Source organism: Silurus aristotelis (assembly GCF_946808225.1).
Source record: "Silurus aristotelis genome assembly, chromosome: 12".
In the NCBI taxonomy this organism is placed as follows: Eukaryota; Metazoa; Chordata; class Actinopteri; order Siluriformes; family Siluridae; genus Silurus; species Silurus aristotelis.
The window spans coordinates 19,779,544-19,799,614 of record NC_139585.1 but is presented as its reverse complement, the minus strand read 5'-3'; the positions used below and the strand labels follow the sequence as shown (position 1 = coordinate 19,799,614).

The 20,071-nt window shown below is 37.6% G+C and overlaps 2 protein-coding genes and 1 pseudogene across 3 annotated transcripts; all 3 read right to left on the bottom strand.

Annotated features, from left to right (window-relative positions):
• Window positions 1–1,499: 1,499 nt before the first annotated feature.
• Window positions 1,500–4,490, bottom strand: LOC310735084 (solute carrier family 2, facilitated glucose transporter member 11 pseudogene; annotated as a pseudogene). The gene has a single exon. The product of its transcript is annotated as a solute carrier family 2, facilitated glucose transporter member 11 pseudogene (transcript).
• A 3,221-nt stretch (window positions 4,491–7,711) lies between these two features.
• Window positions 7,712–9,334, bottom strand: cox19 (cytochrome c oxidase assembly factor COX19). The gene is made up of 3 exons (XM_083557703.1): window positions 9,120–9,334; window positions 8,799–8,910; window positions 7,712–7,887 (listed from the first exon to the last, which is right to left on the bottom strand). The coding sequence occupies exons 1-3, from the start codon at window positions 9,199–9,201 to the stop codon at window positions 7,800–7,802; spliced, it is 282 nt and encodes a 93-aa protein (XP_083413829.1). The 5' UTR covers window positions 9,202–9,334; the 3' UTR covers window positions 7,712–7,799.
• Window positions 9,335–10,728: 1,394 nt separating this feature from the next.
• Window positions 10,729–12,147, bottom strand: LOC310735123 (dickkopf-related protein 3-like). Its single transcript, XM_083557697.1, has 4 exons — window positions 11,791–12,147; window positions 11,349–11,523; window positions 11,005–11,206; window positions 10,729–10,891 (listed from the first exon to the last, which is right to left on the bottom strand). Exons 1-4 carry the CDS (start codon window positions 11,965–11,967, stop codon window positions 10,831–10,833), a joined length of 615 nt encoding a protein of 204 aa, XP_083413823.1. The 5' UTR covers window positions 11,968–12,147; the 3' UTR covers window positions 10,729–10,830.
• Window positions 12,148–20,071: the final 7,924 nt, after the last annotated feature.

Sequence of the window (20,071 nt, the reverse complement as noted above, 5' to 3'; positions counted from 1 at the left end):
CCACTACACTCTTACTGTACTCTTCCTTCAGAATCACCCCTACACCATTTCTCTTTCCATCCACACCATGATGGTGTGTCTATCATTATCACACCTAAAATATTCTTACTGACACCTTCAGAGTTACATTATGGCATTGAAACAAGTTTGCAAGAGGCCGACTTCAGTTCTGTCCAGACTTGCACTCTTAAGGCAAAATGGATATATGCACACACAAGTGACTTTATTAGAAACACCTGTACATTACTGCATTTCTAATGGCATTATAAGTATTCAAATTATCAGACACAGAAATCACGTTTTTCTCTCATTCTGATGTTTGATGTGAACATTGACTGAAGCTCTTGACTTGTATTTGCATGATTTTATACATTGTGTGACTGCCTCATGATTGGCTGATGTATTCAAACATCAACCCTATTGTTTCCCTGCAAAACAATGCCTTCAAAATGACTGTGAATCATATTTGCCGAAGCTTATTTTTTAGGGAATAGCACTAAGCCTCTTCTTGTAATGCTTAACAAGAATGGGGGGATTTTTGCACAATATTTTCTTTATAGAATGTTTCAGGCATTAATCTTTCTAAAACTCCTGATACTTTGTTAAATTCATTGTGCCATCAGTGTTGCCACATCCTGCACAATAAACCCAAATCATCATATTTTAGAGAATATCTTTTTTTTTTTTAAATGTTGTTAGAACATTACTGCTGTAAAGTACTGTAATGTTTTCAGTCATTTATTAAAAGATTAATTTCCATTAATAATTTATCACCTCCATACTGAATTTACTGAATGATTAATTTGTAATACAGATTGTGTTGGAAACCTTATTTTGAGAATCTGGTCCCAATGTAATTGCATCACATAATTGTTGCACATTTACTAATTGCTGTGAATCGACCACATCTCAAAGGTGGATTTAGAGCTAGTGACTGGAAAGTGCATTGAGCACTGTCATATACATGGAGTCAGTTTGAGATTCATTGTTCTTTCTGACATAGTGTCCATTTGTCTTGGGGTTATTTTATTATTATGGAATCCACTACTGATATCTCAAGGCAACAGCAAATCGATTTTTTTTTCTTTTTTTGTGATAGTTTGTTAATAGTGAAAGGAAATGCTCATGCCTTATCCTTTTTATCTGTGTTCTCCCACCCTCCAGACAGATTTCTCAATTATGGCATGAAGCTTTCTCGATACTATTATGTTGTTGCACTGACAATGCATTATACCTCTGTGTTAGACTGAGGTGTCATATCTGTTAGACATGAACCAGGATGATGTGATCAGCAAATAGAAAGTGTATATCTGGCATGGAGTTTGCAAGTTTTGGGATTCATGTTTGTTCACTGTGTAATTGTATAGTTTAAAAATATATAAATTAATGAAATCAAGTTTCCTGAGTTTGATCAATATCTCAGAAAATAAAAAAAGAGAGACCTTAATGCAATATTCTTAAGACCCTTAAAAAAAATACAACAGTTACACCATCATGTACCATGTAAGGCTTTATTTGTATCTTTATTGATCGAAGTATAAATATTTTTGTATACAGAAAGTAGGAGGTAAACAGTTTGTCTGTTTTAAAATCAGAGGAAAAACAGCAGATTGAACTCTTTCCATCTGCTATTACGTCATTTGTTGGCCATGAATTGGCATGCTGAGAGTGACCTTGTTCACATGAGACAAAAATCAGTATGCAGTGATAAAAGTGTCAACCCAGTACAGACGAAAGTGCCTTTGGGATACAGTGCCACCTATCGGAGAAAAATATAGCACACCTGAGGCAGTAAGTTTGTCAAGCTGCAGTTTAAAATGATTGTTTCGATCTTCAAGACATAGACAAATAAATGTTTAAATTAATTTGGTACCAGCAGTAGTTATACAGCAATTTGATTTGGAAATAAATAATTTATGTATTGAAAATACATTGCAGTGTTTATACTACGAAATAGATCAAACTACTTATTAAATGATTACAAGTGCAATTTGCTTAAAGGCATCACAGTTATGTGTAGTGTCTTTATCAGCATGCTTTAACACAAATTTTTGTTTTTTCAAAGCATTCCTAATAAAGGAGGCACCGTTTATGTATGGAGTACCTTTATATCTAACGCAGCAGCATTTAAATATTGAAAGAAAATCTTAGAGTTTGAAATTACATACTGCATATAGTTCCTTCCCTTTATACATCAGCAAAAATAAACATTTTATATTTTAAATCTTCACTTAGATTATAAATAACTTGTCCTGCACAATGCTTTAATCAGTGCATACACAGTCATAAATAAGTCATGGACTAATAAAATATTCATATGTATACATACACAGACAGCATGCATAGTTTGTTTTTGGTACAATCACACGAATTAAAGGAAAATAAAGCCATATTTGAAAATGACACATTTTGACAGTTAATAAAATCAGACTACCCTCTGACTGTCACTGGTGGTAAAGGTTATTGTTCCCAGACAAATACTGAGTATTCTTTTATCACAGTCACAAGTTGCCAGCAATAAAATGATTAAACTTTAACATGATTAAAGTCCAAAATTCAGACTTGTTCAGACACTAACAGTGAGGCTACAATCAACCAGCAAATTAAATGAAGCTCGTTTAATTAAGCTTCTAAAAGCATGTGACTGTACCCTCAACAAAAAGGATGCATTACAGACGTCTTATTTAATTTGATATGATATTTTAAAGCCACGTAGAACAAGAACGTAAAATACATGGTATAATTGAACTTCAGTGATCATCAGAATTCAGAGAATTTGTTGAGATTCCTGCAGCTGTAAGTGAATTTGTGTTGAATTAGAGAAAGCCTTTGGATTGAGTTTCTCAAACTCCGCGGTGATTTCTGCTGTAGTCTTTCCCTTTGTCTCAGGTAGGACAAGACCAAGGAATATGGATGAGACAACACACACAGCACAGAATGGAATGAAACAAAACTGGCCCAGACTGTTGACTATGAAAGGAAATGTCATTCCCACCAGGAACAGGTTGATCCACATCATGGAACCAGCAATCATGTAAGCTGCAGGTCGATCCATGTGGTTGAAGAGCTCAGTGGGCAGTACCCCAGTTACCCCTGCAGGACCCATGCCAAAGCTGAGGATGTAAGCAAAGACACAGACCATGCTCAGGTAGGGCATGCCACTCACTTTACCTTGCAAAGACAGAGCCAAAGTGAACACCACTGCCCAGCCAGCCATGAGCACATACCCACCAACGAGGAGCAGGCGGCGACCGAGTCTTTCAATCAGTAAGTTACACATTACTGCTGCGATGAATTCACAAGCACCTGTGCCAATGGTAACATACTGAATCTTATCATTCGGTATCCCTGCCTCCTGAAATATGTATGAAGCATAGAAGTAGATTGAGTCGTTTCCACAAAGCATCATTGAGCTGCTGGCTACCATGACAATGCGCAACTGACGTCGAAGACTACGATCACACAGTAGTTCCCACAGTGATTTGGCTCGAGATTCACCGACTGCTTTCTGCTCCTCCAGGATCTCCTCCATCTCAGCATCAGACACATTGCAACCCCTTAGACGGGTAAGAGCACGGCTGCAGGCCTCTCTGTCCCCTCTGTCAATGAGCAGGTAGCGAGGGCTTTCTGGGAAAAAGGGTAGAGTAAGCAGCTGGAGCAGACCAGGTACAGCGTTGCTGGCTAGAAGATACGGCCAGAGAGCCTCACTCCCCAACAGTTCAGTCAAACCGATCACCTGCCCCAGGAGGATTCCCAATGCTGTGAAAACAGCAGAGGAAAAGGCAACTGCACCCCTCATGGCCTTAGGAGCACTCTCCCCGAAGTACATCGGCTGAACATTCATGCTCACACCTGCATTAACACCTACGAGAAAACGAGCAACGATGATCATTTCGAAGGATCTGGCTGAGCGACTGCTCAGGGCCATGACTGTACTAACCAAAAGGAAGGAGTTATTTAGCAGCAGGGTTTGTCTGCGTCCAAAGCGGATGGCCATTGGACCAGCAAGCAGGGATCCAAACAGTCCACCAAGGGAAAAGGCAGAAACGATGATGGTCCAGATCAGGACCACCTGATTGGAGTCCAGAGCTGTGTTCCACCTCTCCATACACGTGTCATTAATAAAAGCCTGAATGTAGGTAGTAGGTGCATTGACCATGGCCAGGTTGTAGCCATACTGAAGGGTTCCTCCAACAGCAGCTGAACACACAGTCAATGTCAGGGTTAAAGAACAACCCTTATTATTCTTCACTGAGCTATTCATTTTTTAACAATGATCAACATAAGGTCTTCCAAGCAGAAGTCTTAATCTGACACATAATTAATTCATTCAAGAACCCGAAATGATAAGCAACTGACATCTAACCGGCTTCTCTGGAGTGCTGTGAAGGAAGGCACGAAACACTTCTCGGATAGTTTTCAAAATAAGAGAACAGTCACGACGGCCATCGTTTTTATCATATTTAAACGTTTTAGTAAAGACATGATATAATAGTGGTATTAAAACGCAAAATTTTATTTTATGTACTTTAATTTAACTATATCATTTTATTTACGGCTCAAGAAAAAAAAATGTTTTAAAAGTTAGTGGCAGCGGTGGGATTCGAACCCACGCCCCCGAAGAGACTGGAGCCTTAATCCAGCGCCTTAGACCGCTCGGCCACGCTACCGTTCTGCGTTATTATCACTACTATGATATTATGTTACTATGATTAAAGATATTAGAGACTTCCAAACTTCCATTTTTCATCTTGGTATCACAATAGTGGCACTGAATAGCAGATTTTCAGGTGGAATATGTGAATATGACGCCGGAATATTTATCGGCACACATTATTCAGCATTAATAATAAAAAAATATATATATATAATTGGCATTTTCAGGGGACAATTGGCTCCTGGAGCCCAAGGCAGTTGGCTCCCTTTATAATTATATGATCGAATCTTTAGTCTACCCCATGTGATTTATTTTTTTGCTCTGTCACACTTTGCCATCAGAATTAAAATACTTAAAAATTATAAGCAAACATAAATAAATATACATCTTATTGTATATATTAAATTAGATTAAATGTGTGTTAGATTTTCATCATACGCAATCAAAATACATCTTAATACTAACAATGTGTAACAGCGTAAACTGGAATCAAATGTTTTTTGTTAGCTTATGTTGTCTTATGTATGACATTGGTCCTGGGGAAACACCGTTTAGTTCCTCTGTGTTTTCTCCTGTATAATGTGGGAATGAAAATAAAAGCCTATTGATTTGACTTGAATTACTGTTGCCTTGTGCCTGTATGGACTCTGATGGCCTACAGTCACTGTATACACGCATTATGTACTCCGTAAGAGAGTCAGAGCAAAATGGGTACACATTAAACTGGCAATTCTCTGTAGAAAAACGTATAAAAACTTAACTTTTCATCATTTATCTGCTGTAGCAGCTTAATGTCAGTTCAGGGTCACACCGCATGTGTAGATGAACAATATTCAGTGTTAAAGATTTTATTTTGGCTAGAAATGTTTTCATTGTGTCACGTATCTCTGCTACACCTGAGCTACAGAAAAGTCAGAAAGTCAAGTCAAGTCAAGTCAAGTTTATTTGTATAGCGCTTTTCACAACAGACATTGTCTCAAATCAGCTTTACAGAAAACAACAGTGAAGGTGAATGGTGTGCGTTTGTCCCTGATGAGCAGCCGTGGCGACAGTGGCAAGGAAAAACTCCCTTAGATGATATGAGGAAGAAACCTTGAGAGGAACCAGACTCAAAGGGGAACCCATCCTCATATGGGTGACATCAAAAGTTTGGTCATAAATCTTTCAACAATACAGAACAATTTGTGATCATCATAGATCCAGCATCAGCTTCTCCATGCCAGGGCCTTTAAACACTCGGCATCTACTTCTCCATGATCATCCATAGGTCCATAATCTTCACGAGGTGGGACGTGACTGGAGCTGGCCAAACCTCAGGAAGCCTCGGGATGGGGAGAGAAAGAGAAGCAGTGGAGAGGAATTAGCGTAGCTGCTGTTCATGATATTAACAGCACAAGTTGATAATGTGCATGTGATCAGATGTTCTGGAGCACAAGGTTGTGATGTGATGTGTGTGATGTGTGTTATGTGTAGGCTTTGCTAAAAAGATATGTTTTTAATCTACACTTAAACTGGGAGAGTGTATCTGAACCCCGAACACTGTCAGGAAGACTATTCCAGAGTTTAGGAGCTAAATGTGAAAATGCTCTACCGCCTTTAGTGGACTTTGCTATTCTAGGAACTACTAGAAGCCCAGAGTTTTGAGATCTCAGGGAGCGTGACGGATTGTAGCGTGTTAAGAGACTGGATAGATACATGGGAGCCAAACCATTTAGTGCTTTATAAGTGAGTAGCAGTAGTTTGTAGTCTATTCGAAACTTAATAGGAAGCCAATGTAGGGACGATAAGATTGGGGTTATATGATCGTATTTTCTTGACCTAGTAAGAACTCTTGCTGCGGCATTCTGAACTAACTGAAGCTTGTTTATTAATGATGCAGGACATCCACCTAGTAATGCATTACAGTAGTCTATTCTAGAGGTCATAAACGCATGGACGAGCTTCTCTGCATCAGATATAGATAACATATTTCTTAGCTTAGAAATATTTCTAAGGTGAAAGAAGGCTGTTTTTGTAACTTGATTGATGTGATTTTTAAAAGATAAGTTGCTGTCTAAAATAACTCCCAGGTCTTTTACCGTTGAAAGTGTCAGCAACACAGATTTTGTGAAATAAACTAATTCAATCTATTCAGTATGACACCATTATATTTACTCTGTGAATAAATGACACCGCATACATATATGTTTTATGTGACAAAAAGTTCAGCCACTGCAACAAAGCTACAAGTTGTGATTTACTTAATTTCTTGCACAATTAGCTAAGACAAAGTGAAGCAGAAAATCCATTTTTTCTTAAATGATTTCTTAGCCCAGTCCTATAGTACATACAGATTTTTCTCAGTTCTCTACCCACAACTTGAAATTTTACCTGCAATTAGTTCATATTTACTAACAGTCATATAATCTAAACAGACATTTTCCAAAAATATCACTAGATATGAAGAAACATCGCTCGTTTATACAGTACCTCTGGTTTGTGTCATGTAGCAAGAACAATCAATGAGAGATTGATGATTGGGTCATTTGGGCCACTGTTCAATTGCCTTTAAGTCCAAATGAACTCAAGCAGTTGGCACATCAAAAAAATGACAAACACAGAGTAGGGGACTGCAAAGTTCGGGAAGCAACTAACAAAAATGTGTTACTGTAGACTAAAAGCGTGATTGCTACCAATACCAAGCATCACCATTGATATTCATTTAGCTAACGAAATGTAGAGGGTCATGACTATCAACAGACTCTACCCTGCATCCTGAACTTCTACTGATTGTGTTTTGTTGCTTTTCTTCTGGAAAACTTATTGTTCGAAAGTATTTTATGCCACACACGTGCACTTTATTTTGTACCCTAGTTAGTTTTGTGTAGTTGTGTTTTTGATATTTTTTGGTTCATTGATGTTGTCTTATGTTGCATGTTGGTCATGGGGAAATTTTCTTACGTTTCGCTGTGCAGGCTACTGTATATGGCTGGAATGCCAATAAAAGATTACTTGGCGTGACGAAGTGATGCAGGGTGAAATGTACAACCAAAAACAACACGTAGATCTCTAAAGTATATCAAACACTTTTATACATTAGATTAATTTAAACACTGGGGACAAAATACAATTAGATAAATAACAACACAATTCATCATTGTCATCAGGGTTTCTCCTGGTTTTTCTCTTCCAATTGGTCCATCATGTCTTTGAAACCGAGCTTCTCTAAAGGCTCCTTCGCCATCAACTGCCTGAAGAAAAACATACACACGTGAAAATAAATACTTGAAGTATTGTAGTCATTTTATTTATCTAACCAGACATCTTTCTTGTCCATTCTACACTCCAGGTATTTTTTGGACTGTAGTCACACATAGTGACTGTATTTACTGTATTTCATAGTGAGAGTTACTTAACAGCATGGTTTGTCTGCATCCAAAATGAAAAGCCATTATGCCAGCACCTGTGGGCTTTTTTCACTATATAGGCTATGTTGTCTGATGCTGTTTATTAAATCAGACTACGATTTAGCCCCATAAAGGCCCACTTAAATCAGCATTTTTGAATCATTTGATTGGATGGCCAGAGCACATGCTATTCAGACTCATAATCTGCATCTGCTGCAAAGCTCAATCATATTTTTGGATTTTATTTGCTGGTTTTTTATTTTTCATTCCATGATGACGGACATAAGAAGAAATTGATTTCCCAATAGAATTTGTACAAAAAAACATATCAAATCCCCAGGAAAATGCAAAATGCTCAAACAATGCACAGAAAACAAGTGGTCATTTTATGAAGTCAGAATTGATGCTTCTGTTAGAGATGATGTATGTGGGCAGTGCCGCTGTGGCTGCACTGAAAGGAGACTGTGTTCATTGAGATTTTTGCTTTAGCAATGACATTAATTCTCACTGTATGGGACATCTGTGACGTCTGTGATGCAGCAATCTGTTATAATGTGTTTCTGTATAATATTAATGCTTAAATAGTCATGGAGTCATATGTGATGATATTAAGAGGTGGACTGAGTCAAGGCAGGACAACACTAAAGGCTTGGGTATAAAACAACAGACAAACTACAAGTGTCTTCTATATCAGATACGTGCACTTTAAGTCATGCCCTAGTTAGATTTTTGTTGTGTCTTGTGTAGCAGCTTACCTGTCCATTCTACACTCTAGGTACTCTTTGGACTGTAGTCGACACATAGTGTTGTCAAAGTTTTTGTCTCTGAGACAGCGCATAAACTTCTCTTTAAACGCTTTACATTCACCTGCAAAAAACACACACACACACACACACACACACACACACACACACAGAGAGAGAGAGAGAGAGAGAGAGAGAGAGAGAGAGAGAGAGAGAGAGAGAGAGAGAGAGAGAGAGAGATGCCGCAGTGAGCAACGCTGATGACGCACACTGATCGCACGTCAGAACCGTAAATGACGTAACCTCCTTAATCTCGTGCTTCACCTATCTTACCGAAATGGTCTAAAGGGAACGATCCTTTCTCAGGAGGTCGAGGCTGAAACGCTTTCGTGCCGAAATTCATGGCGGTCGACATTCTGCATCTGTTTGGTTTTATTTATTTCCTACGGAAACTGCATTCGATCGAGAAGTTGAGCCCGTTGCTTCTAGAGGACTTATCTGCCTCCACCAAAACATTCGCTTCCACTTCCGCCTTTTACATTGCAAAATAAAAGTCAGCCTGATTTTATTTATTTATTTTTTTTTTTAATGCAAGTTCACGCTTCACCTTGTCCATGTTGTAGTGTCTAGAGATTGAACTGACATGATTCCACTTCAAGGAAACAAAATCACTATTTCATGTTCAAAATTACGTTGCTCTGTATAGTAAATTAAATAAAGGTTACACATTTTTAATAGATTTTTGAGGAAATAGATTACATCTATGGGTTTTCTAACATATAATTACCTCTATTTGAAACTCAAATATTGAAGCCACATTTGATATCCACTTTCTATAACCTCTGACTTTGCAGCAGTACAAAACGTTGGTCAATTATACTGATTATACTGTATTTATTCTATAGCATGTTTGATTTACCAAATTTTGCCAGGATGCATTATATATGGCAGAGGTCTTTGTTTTTATTCACAAAAGGCCAGTGTAGCTGCAGGCTTTTGTTTCAACCAAGCAGGAGCTACACATTTTTTCCACTTGTTTAATAAGTGCATCTTGGTCCCCAGTCAACTATCAAGTCTGCTTCCAATTTGTCCGGAATAAAAGACTATAGTCACATTGTTTCTTTGCAGATAAGATCAAAAGCCTCTAATATAAAGAATAAAACACTACAGGACATTCTGTTATTGGAACATAAGCAACGATGAGATGGGATGATGCACCATTTCTCTAAGTAGAGATACCTATAACCACCCCAGGTTAATAAGAAAACATTGCTTATGTCTTATTGAAATGAGAAAGCACAAAACCCTGTCCAGGAGAATCTGTATTGGCATTCAAACTTCCTTGGGGTTCTCCCATTTGCTTCTCTTCCTCTAGTGGTTTCATGTAGCTGCTCACATCTGATTTAAAACATTGACGCTAGCTTACAAGGCCAAAAACAGAGAACAAAAACAAAAAAAATTCTACCTACACCTTTCTCACCTTACACTACTCCATGTCCGCTCAGATTCTCAACCACTGCTCTACTCGCCAAACAATCTCTCAGGGTAAGGAAGGAAGACATGCTTCAAGACTTATCTTTTCTGTCACATGATATCTAAACAGCTCAGTGCAAGGCAATATTAGGATGAGTAAATTTATGTTAACCTATGAAAAAAATTGTTGCATGCCATAATACCTGTTTTAAAATGGCAACTAATATCTGTAATCATATGCCATGCGGAGGTTTCTTACTGTTTCCCCAAACTTTTTATAATTACTGAAAAAGTGAGGTGATAAATACTATAGTGTTCTATTTATCACCATGACAATTAAATACATGTTTAACATAATTATTTTGTGCTTCCACACCCTGTTTTGTGCTGAAATATTGCTTCTAAAATCACATGGCTTAAAACTGTATTAAAAAGAAGAATAGCTTATTGTGTACTTATAACCGTTTGCATTTCAGAAGACAGCTTGAAACAATAAACCCTTTATTTATATGTACAGTTTAAAAGCAGTATATACAAAAGTTCAATAAATTAGATTTACAGTAGTAGGTTCTCAATGTTTTGGAACCTGGCAGGTCCAGCTGGTTGAATCAGGATTGTACACAAATTCCATCCTGTAGAGCAATAAAAAACAGATGTTAACTCTGACACACATTACCATTTTTATACACATTATAATTGAAGTGGTAAAAATACAGGAATTCTTTAAAAAGAAAAGGAAACTTACTCTCTGTTTTGTGGCTGACTATTTCCACGACACAGTAGGCCCTCATCACATGGACAGATCTGGTTGATGCTAAATGCCAGTCCTCCATCAGGCACGAAGCAATTCTCGCCTAGGACCAGTCGACGCTTACACACCCTCTCACCATGATGACGAGCACAACACATTGAAGCTCCACAGTCCTTGTCTACTTTACACCGGGCACCTGAAGTGATCATGATGATGATGATGAGAATGGTAGGCAGCCCACATTAAGCTACTGATGGACAGGCTTAATTCTTACTCCTCATGCTCTAACATACAGTTGTGCTTTTAATTAACTTTGCTTAGAATTATATAGATCTAACCTTCCTGTCCATCTGGAATGCTCCGGATGCATTTGCCGAACATGCAGCTGAGTCCTCGCACACACTGGGCATCTCGCCGGCAATATTTTCCCTCTTGTCTTAGCGGAACACACAAGCCAAAGTGGCGATCGCAAGAAAACCCCTTTCCACATGCACGGTCATGGTTGCAGGCCACCTATAACCAGATTCACACATTTAGAACCAAATGCAGGCAACCACATGCAAATTCAGTAGATTAATTATAATCTGAGTTCACTATGGTTGAATAGAGAATCCAGTGGAGTTTTATAGTAAATGCAAACCAATTTCTCTGCAGACATTTTTACATGCACCTACTTCTAAAACATTCCAATAGCTTGTTAAAGTCTGTTGTTAAAGTATGATTTGAATATCAAATATATACATTTTTTTTATCAAAACACACATAGAAACAGTAACTCACCATATCACTATTTTGGCTGTTAGGAGATGTTTCGGTCTCTCTTTCCCTCAGCCCTATAGGTCCCTCATCAGGTGGACTATATGGCATCGATAGCATCCAGGCCCAGATCCGTGCTTGGACAGCTGGCACAAACATGCACACAAGCAGGATTTGCAAGAATCTTCCTTTGGTGTTCATGATCAGTGCTCAAACAAGTTCAAAACAGCCTGAATAAAGTGGCAGCACCAAAATAGCAAGAAATGCCTGGTTGTTCTTAGTGTCACAAAAATGGCAGTCGGTCCTGTCTGAGAAGCTCTCTCTGCATGCCATCAGTAGTAGCACATGTCCTGCACCTTATATACCCAGATGCAGTGACTCTGTCTCTTGTGCTTGTGTTTGTTAAAGCCATAGGATAGGAGGAGACAATTAGTAGTTACAGGATTAGCAAAATTGCTTGCACCGCCCCTCGACACCCCATGCTTAGGTGACCATAGTGAATTTATCAGCTGCAGAGGTGAAAGGAGGGGGCAGGGATGAGGTCGTCTGGGCTAATGGACAGATACCAGCTCTGACAAAGGGGCAAAGCAAGCAGCTCACTTCCATTCACAGGCATACACAGGGTGAGGCTCTGAATGGCAGACAAACAGCTCACAGGGACCTGGAGTGTGTAGAGGTATGCAGAGGGTTTCTTGCTGTTGACCTCAGCCCCTGCTTCTGGACAAACAGCCCCCCTTGGGCTAATACAGACCCCCTATAGACCCCTTCAGCCCCATGCTGAGAGTAATTTGCAGAAGCGCTTTGCACTGACGACCCTGGCGATCTTAGTAAACATAATTATCAGCAGCGATCAACGGTCTGCAGCAGAAGCACTGACTGGCAAATTGACAGCAAGCCTCTGTTTTTTTGTTTTTACTGATTTTAGTTTAGATTTAGGATCTCTGTATTACTGTACTATTTTTGGACTCATATAATCTACCCCTACTATACCATAAATCAAATCAGATTTAGAAGATATGACAAGTGTCATACACTTGTAAATGTATGTCATTTAACTTTTCATATTAATGTTGTTAGAATACATCAACTGTAGCATATGTTCTTGCTCTCTTTCCTTCTATCTATTACTTTTCTGTAAATAAATGCTGAATTCCAAAGTGGTGGCAAAAGCCAAAACATCTTATTTACTCCCTCTTTATATCTCCCAGATTACTATGTAAGGCCTTGCACATGATCTTTGCTGTTATTGGCACTTTAACCTACATTTTAGTCCAGTCAAAATAAATCTTGAAAATGTTAAGAAAACATGCTGCTAAGAGCCAACGATATTGCCTTTTTTCAGGTTTTAAATTACTGATTTGTCTTCCTTTTGCATAGTCCTGGGCCAAGCAACCCTAAACTAACATTTCTACACAATTAAAAATCTATAAAAAGCAGTTACACTAACAAGAAACATTTAGCAGAAAAGCAGTTGACATGTCTTTGCTTCAGTGACAGGCCTTAATGATAATGTTAAGAATCAGTGAGTGGATAAGATCTAATTCCCCAGTTTGGCTGGATCATTGTATTGGAGAGCAGACGCATTGTTTCCCATGTACGCAGTTTTTGTCTGCTGTCTGATTGTCTGCCAGTCTGTCGTCTCATTAGGAGCCAATTAAGCATTTTCATCAATTAATGATGGCTAAACTGATAATTAGGGTGCGACAATGGTCAGGGGAGGAATTGATGGAGGAATTGACTGCTGTAACATGTACAGCATTTATTTATTTATTTATTTATTTATTTATTTATTTATTTATTTATTTATTTATTTATTCATTATTCTAATTGATTAGAATAATTCATTTATTCATTTATTTGGTATATTTATTTATCATTATCATTGAAAGAATATATATTTTAACTTGGAAAATCCCTGTTCCAACCTATTTATCTATTGCCACTTTTACTATGTATGTACTCTCTCCTGCACTTGAAGCTCCTGTCGCTAAGTCAAATTCCTTGTGTGTGTGAACATACTTGGTAATAAAGCTATTTCTGATAAATTTCTGTATTCCAGATAAACGGGGTGCTGCAAACCACCTTATCAGTGCTTTAATGTTCATGTAATATGTCTTGTGAAACAACATTTGCTGGATTATTCATGCTGCCAACAATTTTGTCAACAATCTTTCAAGACAAATGTATCCAAGTGTCTAAACAGACATTATAACCGCTTATCCTGCTGTGTATCTTGAAGCTGAGCATGAATTTGAGATACTTTCTCAACAGATGTGAGCTATAGGGAGCAATCTAATCCAACACAGACTGTTTATTTGGATGCACCAACTATATATTGGTGTTTAGTGCTTTTGGGACTGAAACCAAAGATATGTCTGTGCTAGCCAATTTACCTTATCTGCCAGGAAGTTATTTGTGCCAAATCACTCATACACACAATTCAGTTTTTGAATCTGATTCAGAAATTGAAGAGGAAAGAACAGGAAATGAATGATATGTCAGAATGAAGTGAAAATTGTGAAGAACAGAGGTTTGTTACTAATGATAGTATTTACAGCTGCAACTTTTACTAACATTAACACAAAGCTTACAGGCAAATTAATAATTTGTCACAGATAGACACAAATAATTTGAATCTGGATCGTCTTCAATTGTATAGTCATGTCTTAATAAAACAGTGGTAAACCCTGTTGGTGGTAAAAATATATCAGTAAACTCAAGCTCAATATCACTAAACTAAATATCACACATTCTTTTAGTTGCAAATGTCATCGTAGTGTATACCAAAATATTCACTTAAAAACTGCATTTTCTTTAGCAGTGTATCTTAACACTTTTTCTCAAACATCTTTAATTTCATGTTGATCATCCCCACAGGGGTGGATCACTCAGATAACAACATAATTAGCGTCACATTAGCTATCTCCAAATAACTCATAGATTTAGCCATTGTAAAACAATTGGAATCCATTGTAATGAGCAGACTGTGTGTATTGTATGTTTTTTCTGCATGGGTTCATGGACAAATGTGATTACATTTAATGGGATTTCGCTGGCACCAAAATTTTTAAATAACAAGAAAAAAGTAAAAAAAAAAAAAAGGGAAAAAATCATAAAATGGCAAGCTTATAGAATAGTGTTGTAATTGTTGCATATTATGTAATTACTTGTTGTTTTGAAGGCACTGTTCACCTCTTCATGTAGGCACAAGTCTGCTCATTTAGTCTTAGTGAGTGTCATTAGGAGCCAATTAAATGCCCTTATCAGTGAATGATGACTGAACTGATAATGAGGGTGAGACATTGAAATCAGGCTAGAAAAGTGTGTTGTGTGTGACAAAGCATGGGTGTGGGGGTGACTGGGGTGGTCAGGATTGTGGGTGTATTTGAGTCTGCATGGCTGCTTTGAATCAATACTAGCCATTATCATTCAGATCATGTTAAGAAAAATATTTCTTCAGCAACATCAAAATCTGTAAATGTCATAATTTATCCAGCATCCACACAAAAGAAATCTTAAACTAGAAAAAAATCTAAAATCTAAAAAAAAAAAAAAAAAATGCTTTAACTTATTCATGTTAATACAAATATTACCAGTTATAAAATCTGCCTCTTGGTTTTAAGCAGGTTTAACCATGTTATTCTCCACATATTTTTGTCTGAACACCATATTGACTAAGAGAATAATTAAATACGGAATGTCCAAAATGTACAAACAAATAAACAGACAAGAAGTCAGTAATAATAGACACACTATGACAAAGATCAAGACTTAGTTTTGATTACTAAGACAAAAGGAAAGTCCTGAAAAGAAAAAGGAACTCGATCAGAGTTTTAAACACATGCTGTGCATGGACATGAGACACATGTGGTCTTAACTGAACCGGCACATGGGACTTGAACTGAGCACAAATTTCAAATGGGACATTCACTTACTAATAGTGCAGATGTGTGAGGAGGTTGTGAGACATAGGAAGCATGGTCCCATCCAGCATGGTCTGCATAATATAAGACAAACTTTTTTGCAGTCAGTACTGTTAAATTCTCAATTCTAATGGCGTTGACTGGTTTTCTATAACAGCAGCTGTGACAGCAATGTGACTGTAATTCAAATAACAGTGTTTACTGGATATTAATGTGTTCTTTATTATTCATTATCCTTTCTATAGTAACAATTAATTTACAGGGAGTAGCATAGCATGATTTACATAATCTAAGGCTTACAATGAATTGATTCAAAATATGCTTTTTATTGAACAAAAAAACTCAAGTCAACTGGCAAGGCACTGTGCAATAATAATAATAAAAAAAAACGTTGGGATGTATTGTTATAGGAATATAATCTACTGTACTTCAGGGTGGCCACTGTGCATCTAGGTCTGTTTTATTCCTTACATAGAGCATAAACAATAACTTACTGAAGAAGCAAACAAAGATTGGAGGTAGAGTCCTTGAACATACCAATGTGAACAACAGGCCACATTCTCTACTCACAGCATAATCCAATGCAGACTCTTTACTTGGAAAAGGCCAATACAGATGTCTGTGTTGTCCACTAACAAACTGGTGTGATGTGTAGGCCTACCCTGACCAATTTCTCTTTTCTGCCTTTCTAAAGTACTTACACTCTCATATACGCATAGCACTTAATTAGGTGCCGGTCTTCATTGCAGGGGGTGAGTCACTTGGATAACCATGCAGTTTGCACTATGTTAGCCATTTACAAATATCTGGATGATTTAGCTATTGTAAAACAGGTGGCATCCATTATGTTGATGCAGCGAGTGTGTATTGCATGTTTATTTTTGCGTGTGTTGACTGTGGATTCATTTAATGGAAATAGCCTCATACATGATCTTTGCTGTCACACTGAAATGAATTTAACAACAAAAATGCATCATTTTCAAGTTCTAAACTTTTTAAGAAGAAGAAGAAGTTGTTTCTATGCTTTATGGATGACAGTTTTGACAAATGCCCAATCACACCCACTCTTCTGGGAAGGATTTCCAAAAGGCTTTGGCACACGGCTGTGGGATATTTCCTGTTGGGCCACAAAAGAATTAGTGAGGTCAAGCACTGATGTCAGACAAAGAAACCTGGCATATAGTCTCCGTTCCTTTCCATCCCAAAGGTGTTCAGTGGGGATGACGTCAGGGCTCTATGCAGTACACAAGTTCTTCCAGATCAATTTGACAACCCTTTTCTTCATTGACCTCTGTGCACAAGAGCATTATCTTGTTGGAACTGGTTTGGGCCCTCTAGTTCCAATGAAGGGTAAATCTGATGCTACAATATATATTCTATACAATGGTATACCATACAACTTACTGCCAACAGTTTGGGGAAGATCCACATATTGGTGTGATTGCCAGGTGTCCACAAACTTTTGACCATACAGTGTAGTAATACAAAATAATCATTTTTTTTCTGTCAGTTCTCATACTGTATTAAGCATGAGCATGCTTTTGACTGTATCAAGCATGAGAACTTGCTGGCAGGTTATGAGGGTTGATCTCATTGTGACATTAACACACAAACACTGAGACAAAACATTATTTCAGACCCTTTTACTAATATTATTTCTATCTCATTTCCTTAATCCTTGGCACCACTGGCCAAAATCTCCTCAAACGAGCATTTTTTATTCTACTCATATGATGGCCAATGAACTGTGACTTATTTAGGCTCTCACATTTAGTGCTAACCCTGTTGTTATTAACATTCTTTGTTAGTACTCAAGTTGCTTTGTCACAGGTTTCTATAGCAGATTATATGCTTTGTGCAGGGAACTAAGTGTTTTATAAAACTACCATTATTAATTTTCATATTATGGGGTACTACAGTGACCAGCAACAACAAATTGTTAAAGAAAAAAAAGTAAAAGCTGAAAGGATTCACCTCTTTAGCCTTCTTGAAACCTTTGTAGGGTACATTGCAAATGGAATTACAAGCACATTCCTCAATAGCAGTAAAACCTGCAGACAGAAACATTAATAACCAAACATCTGGCTCTGCACAACCTGTTTTACATCTGATGTGAGTTGTTTTAATTAGGTTCTTTCAAACAGATGATGTAATAATTTTGTCTTCTCTTGCTCATTCTCATTTGGATTTTTATTAAATTTAGGATTTCATTTTGTTCTGTGTTAAATGACAGTGTAGATATCCCTCACTGTGTTCTTGTAATTTCTTTATGTGCATGTTCTATTCCTCCACACAATCAAATACATACTGTATATGAACACGATCTGAACTGAATTTTATGCATTTATTATCTGATGCATTTGGTATTAGCAGCCTCTCTAATCAAACACATGCATCTATGTGAATTTATAAATTTGCAAAAAGATAGTAACTTAGATAGTAACTGATGTCAATGTCAATGGGTTTTGTGTTGGTGAATTAAATGTACACAAAATGATGCCTACAATGATATAAGATGTTAAATGACAGAAGTGTTAACACTTTAGTCAAAATCCTTGTGTAAGGATTAAATTGTGAATTATGCTAGCCTGTAAGTCATTTTTAAACATTTATGAAATCATAAATGTTCATATTGATTTAACAAGATGGTCCTGGTTCATAAAGGATTCACAATGGATTATGATGGAGCTAACATTAGTATGTGTCCCTTTTTATCATTGACTAAATCAGCTGACTGTCTAAACACACACACACACACACACACACACACACACACACACACACACACACACACACACACACACACACACACACACACACACACACACACAACCAAATGTTGCACTAGGTGAAGGCATGGTTAAAATCAGCACTAACTCAATAATCTCAATGTAATCATTTCAAGATTTACACAGCCCTTGACAACACATGCATACCCTGTTTAGTTCTTTTTTGCTTGCCTGCCCCGTTTCCAGTACTTTTTTCTCTAGACCCCCCCCCCCCCCCCACACACACACACACACAAACACACACACACACCACCACCACCACCACCTGTTTTTAATAACAGCAATGCAAGCAGGATATCTGCTCTAATCAGAAACATGCAACTGTTTAGTGCCAGATAGATGGAGAATATGAGACAGAGGAGGATAAAAAAAAGCAGACCAAAGAGAAGATCTGGAGCAGGGGTTATCTAGGATTCTCAAAACAACTATGTCATCGTTTTTTGATACAGCAGCCATTCCTCATCCTGCCAATGCATGCCTACCACAGGTGGGTTTTTTCCATAAATCAGTGTGTAAGTATGCTCAGATAATGAAGTGATTGTCAGTAAATTCATTGGGCTTTTACCTTACTAAAACAAGCACACTTGAACTCTCCAAAACCTTTTTTTGACATTTCATTGAACTTGACAGATACCAGATAGAAGAACTGGTGCCTCCTTTAATATGTCTGTTTAGTTCACAGTTCAGGATTACATTACATTATGGGCAATCCATCTGAGCTCCATTTCAGTTGCCAGGATGTGGTTGCTCTCGAGCAAATACTTACAAAAATAAGTTCAGATGTTAGTCTTCCATGTGCAGAAATGCTTGTTTTGTCTTAAGAGAAATATCATGATTCAAAGTAGAGTTCAAGTGCTTTACATCTACTGGTCAAATATGCATGTTTGCTGTTTGGACATGTTCTGGTTGAAGGTCATAGATTTAAAACAGAAGTGTTCAAACTGTTTAATTGGTTTATTTACACTCATAAATGCCCTTATAACTGATCCCACATGTTACATCTGGGCTGTATAACTGGAAGTACAAACCACCAACATTGCATAACTTTAGGATAGAACATGCCAGTTCTGAGTAACAATAGCAGAGTCTAAATCAGCATAAAAGGAGTTTCTTCGAAGGAGTGTCAAAGTCGAGAATATGACTTGATATGTGTGCCATCATGGCAATCCTCACTGCAAATTGAGTGGAAAACAGGGATGACTTCCACTCCATCACTGATCAATATACTGTATGTTCAGTATGCTCAACAGATTCATCACACTGCACTGAAAATAGCACAAGAATTCCTGTGTGGCCTTCGCAAATAAAATGCATCATTTGGGCTTTTCATTCGTTTAGGACCTGTTTAAGTGGTTGTATTTATTTTTAATGGATGCTTCGGCATTCGCTGTGAATTAGATTTGCAGTGCACACTGAGGTTTCCTTGACAGGAAATCACCTTTTTTCTTTAGTGCCTTGTTCAGTCACTGAGTCAAGAATGTTATGAACACAAGCTCTGAGAGTGTGTGCTTCTGAAAGAGACGGCGTTTGTTTGCGCATGCATGTATGTGTTGTGTGTGTGTGTGTGTGTGTGTGTGTGTGTGTGTGTGTCTT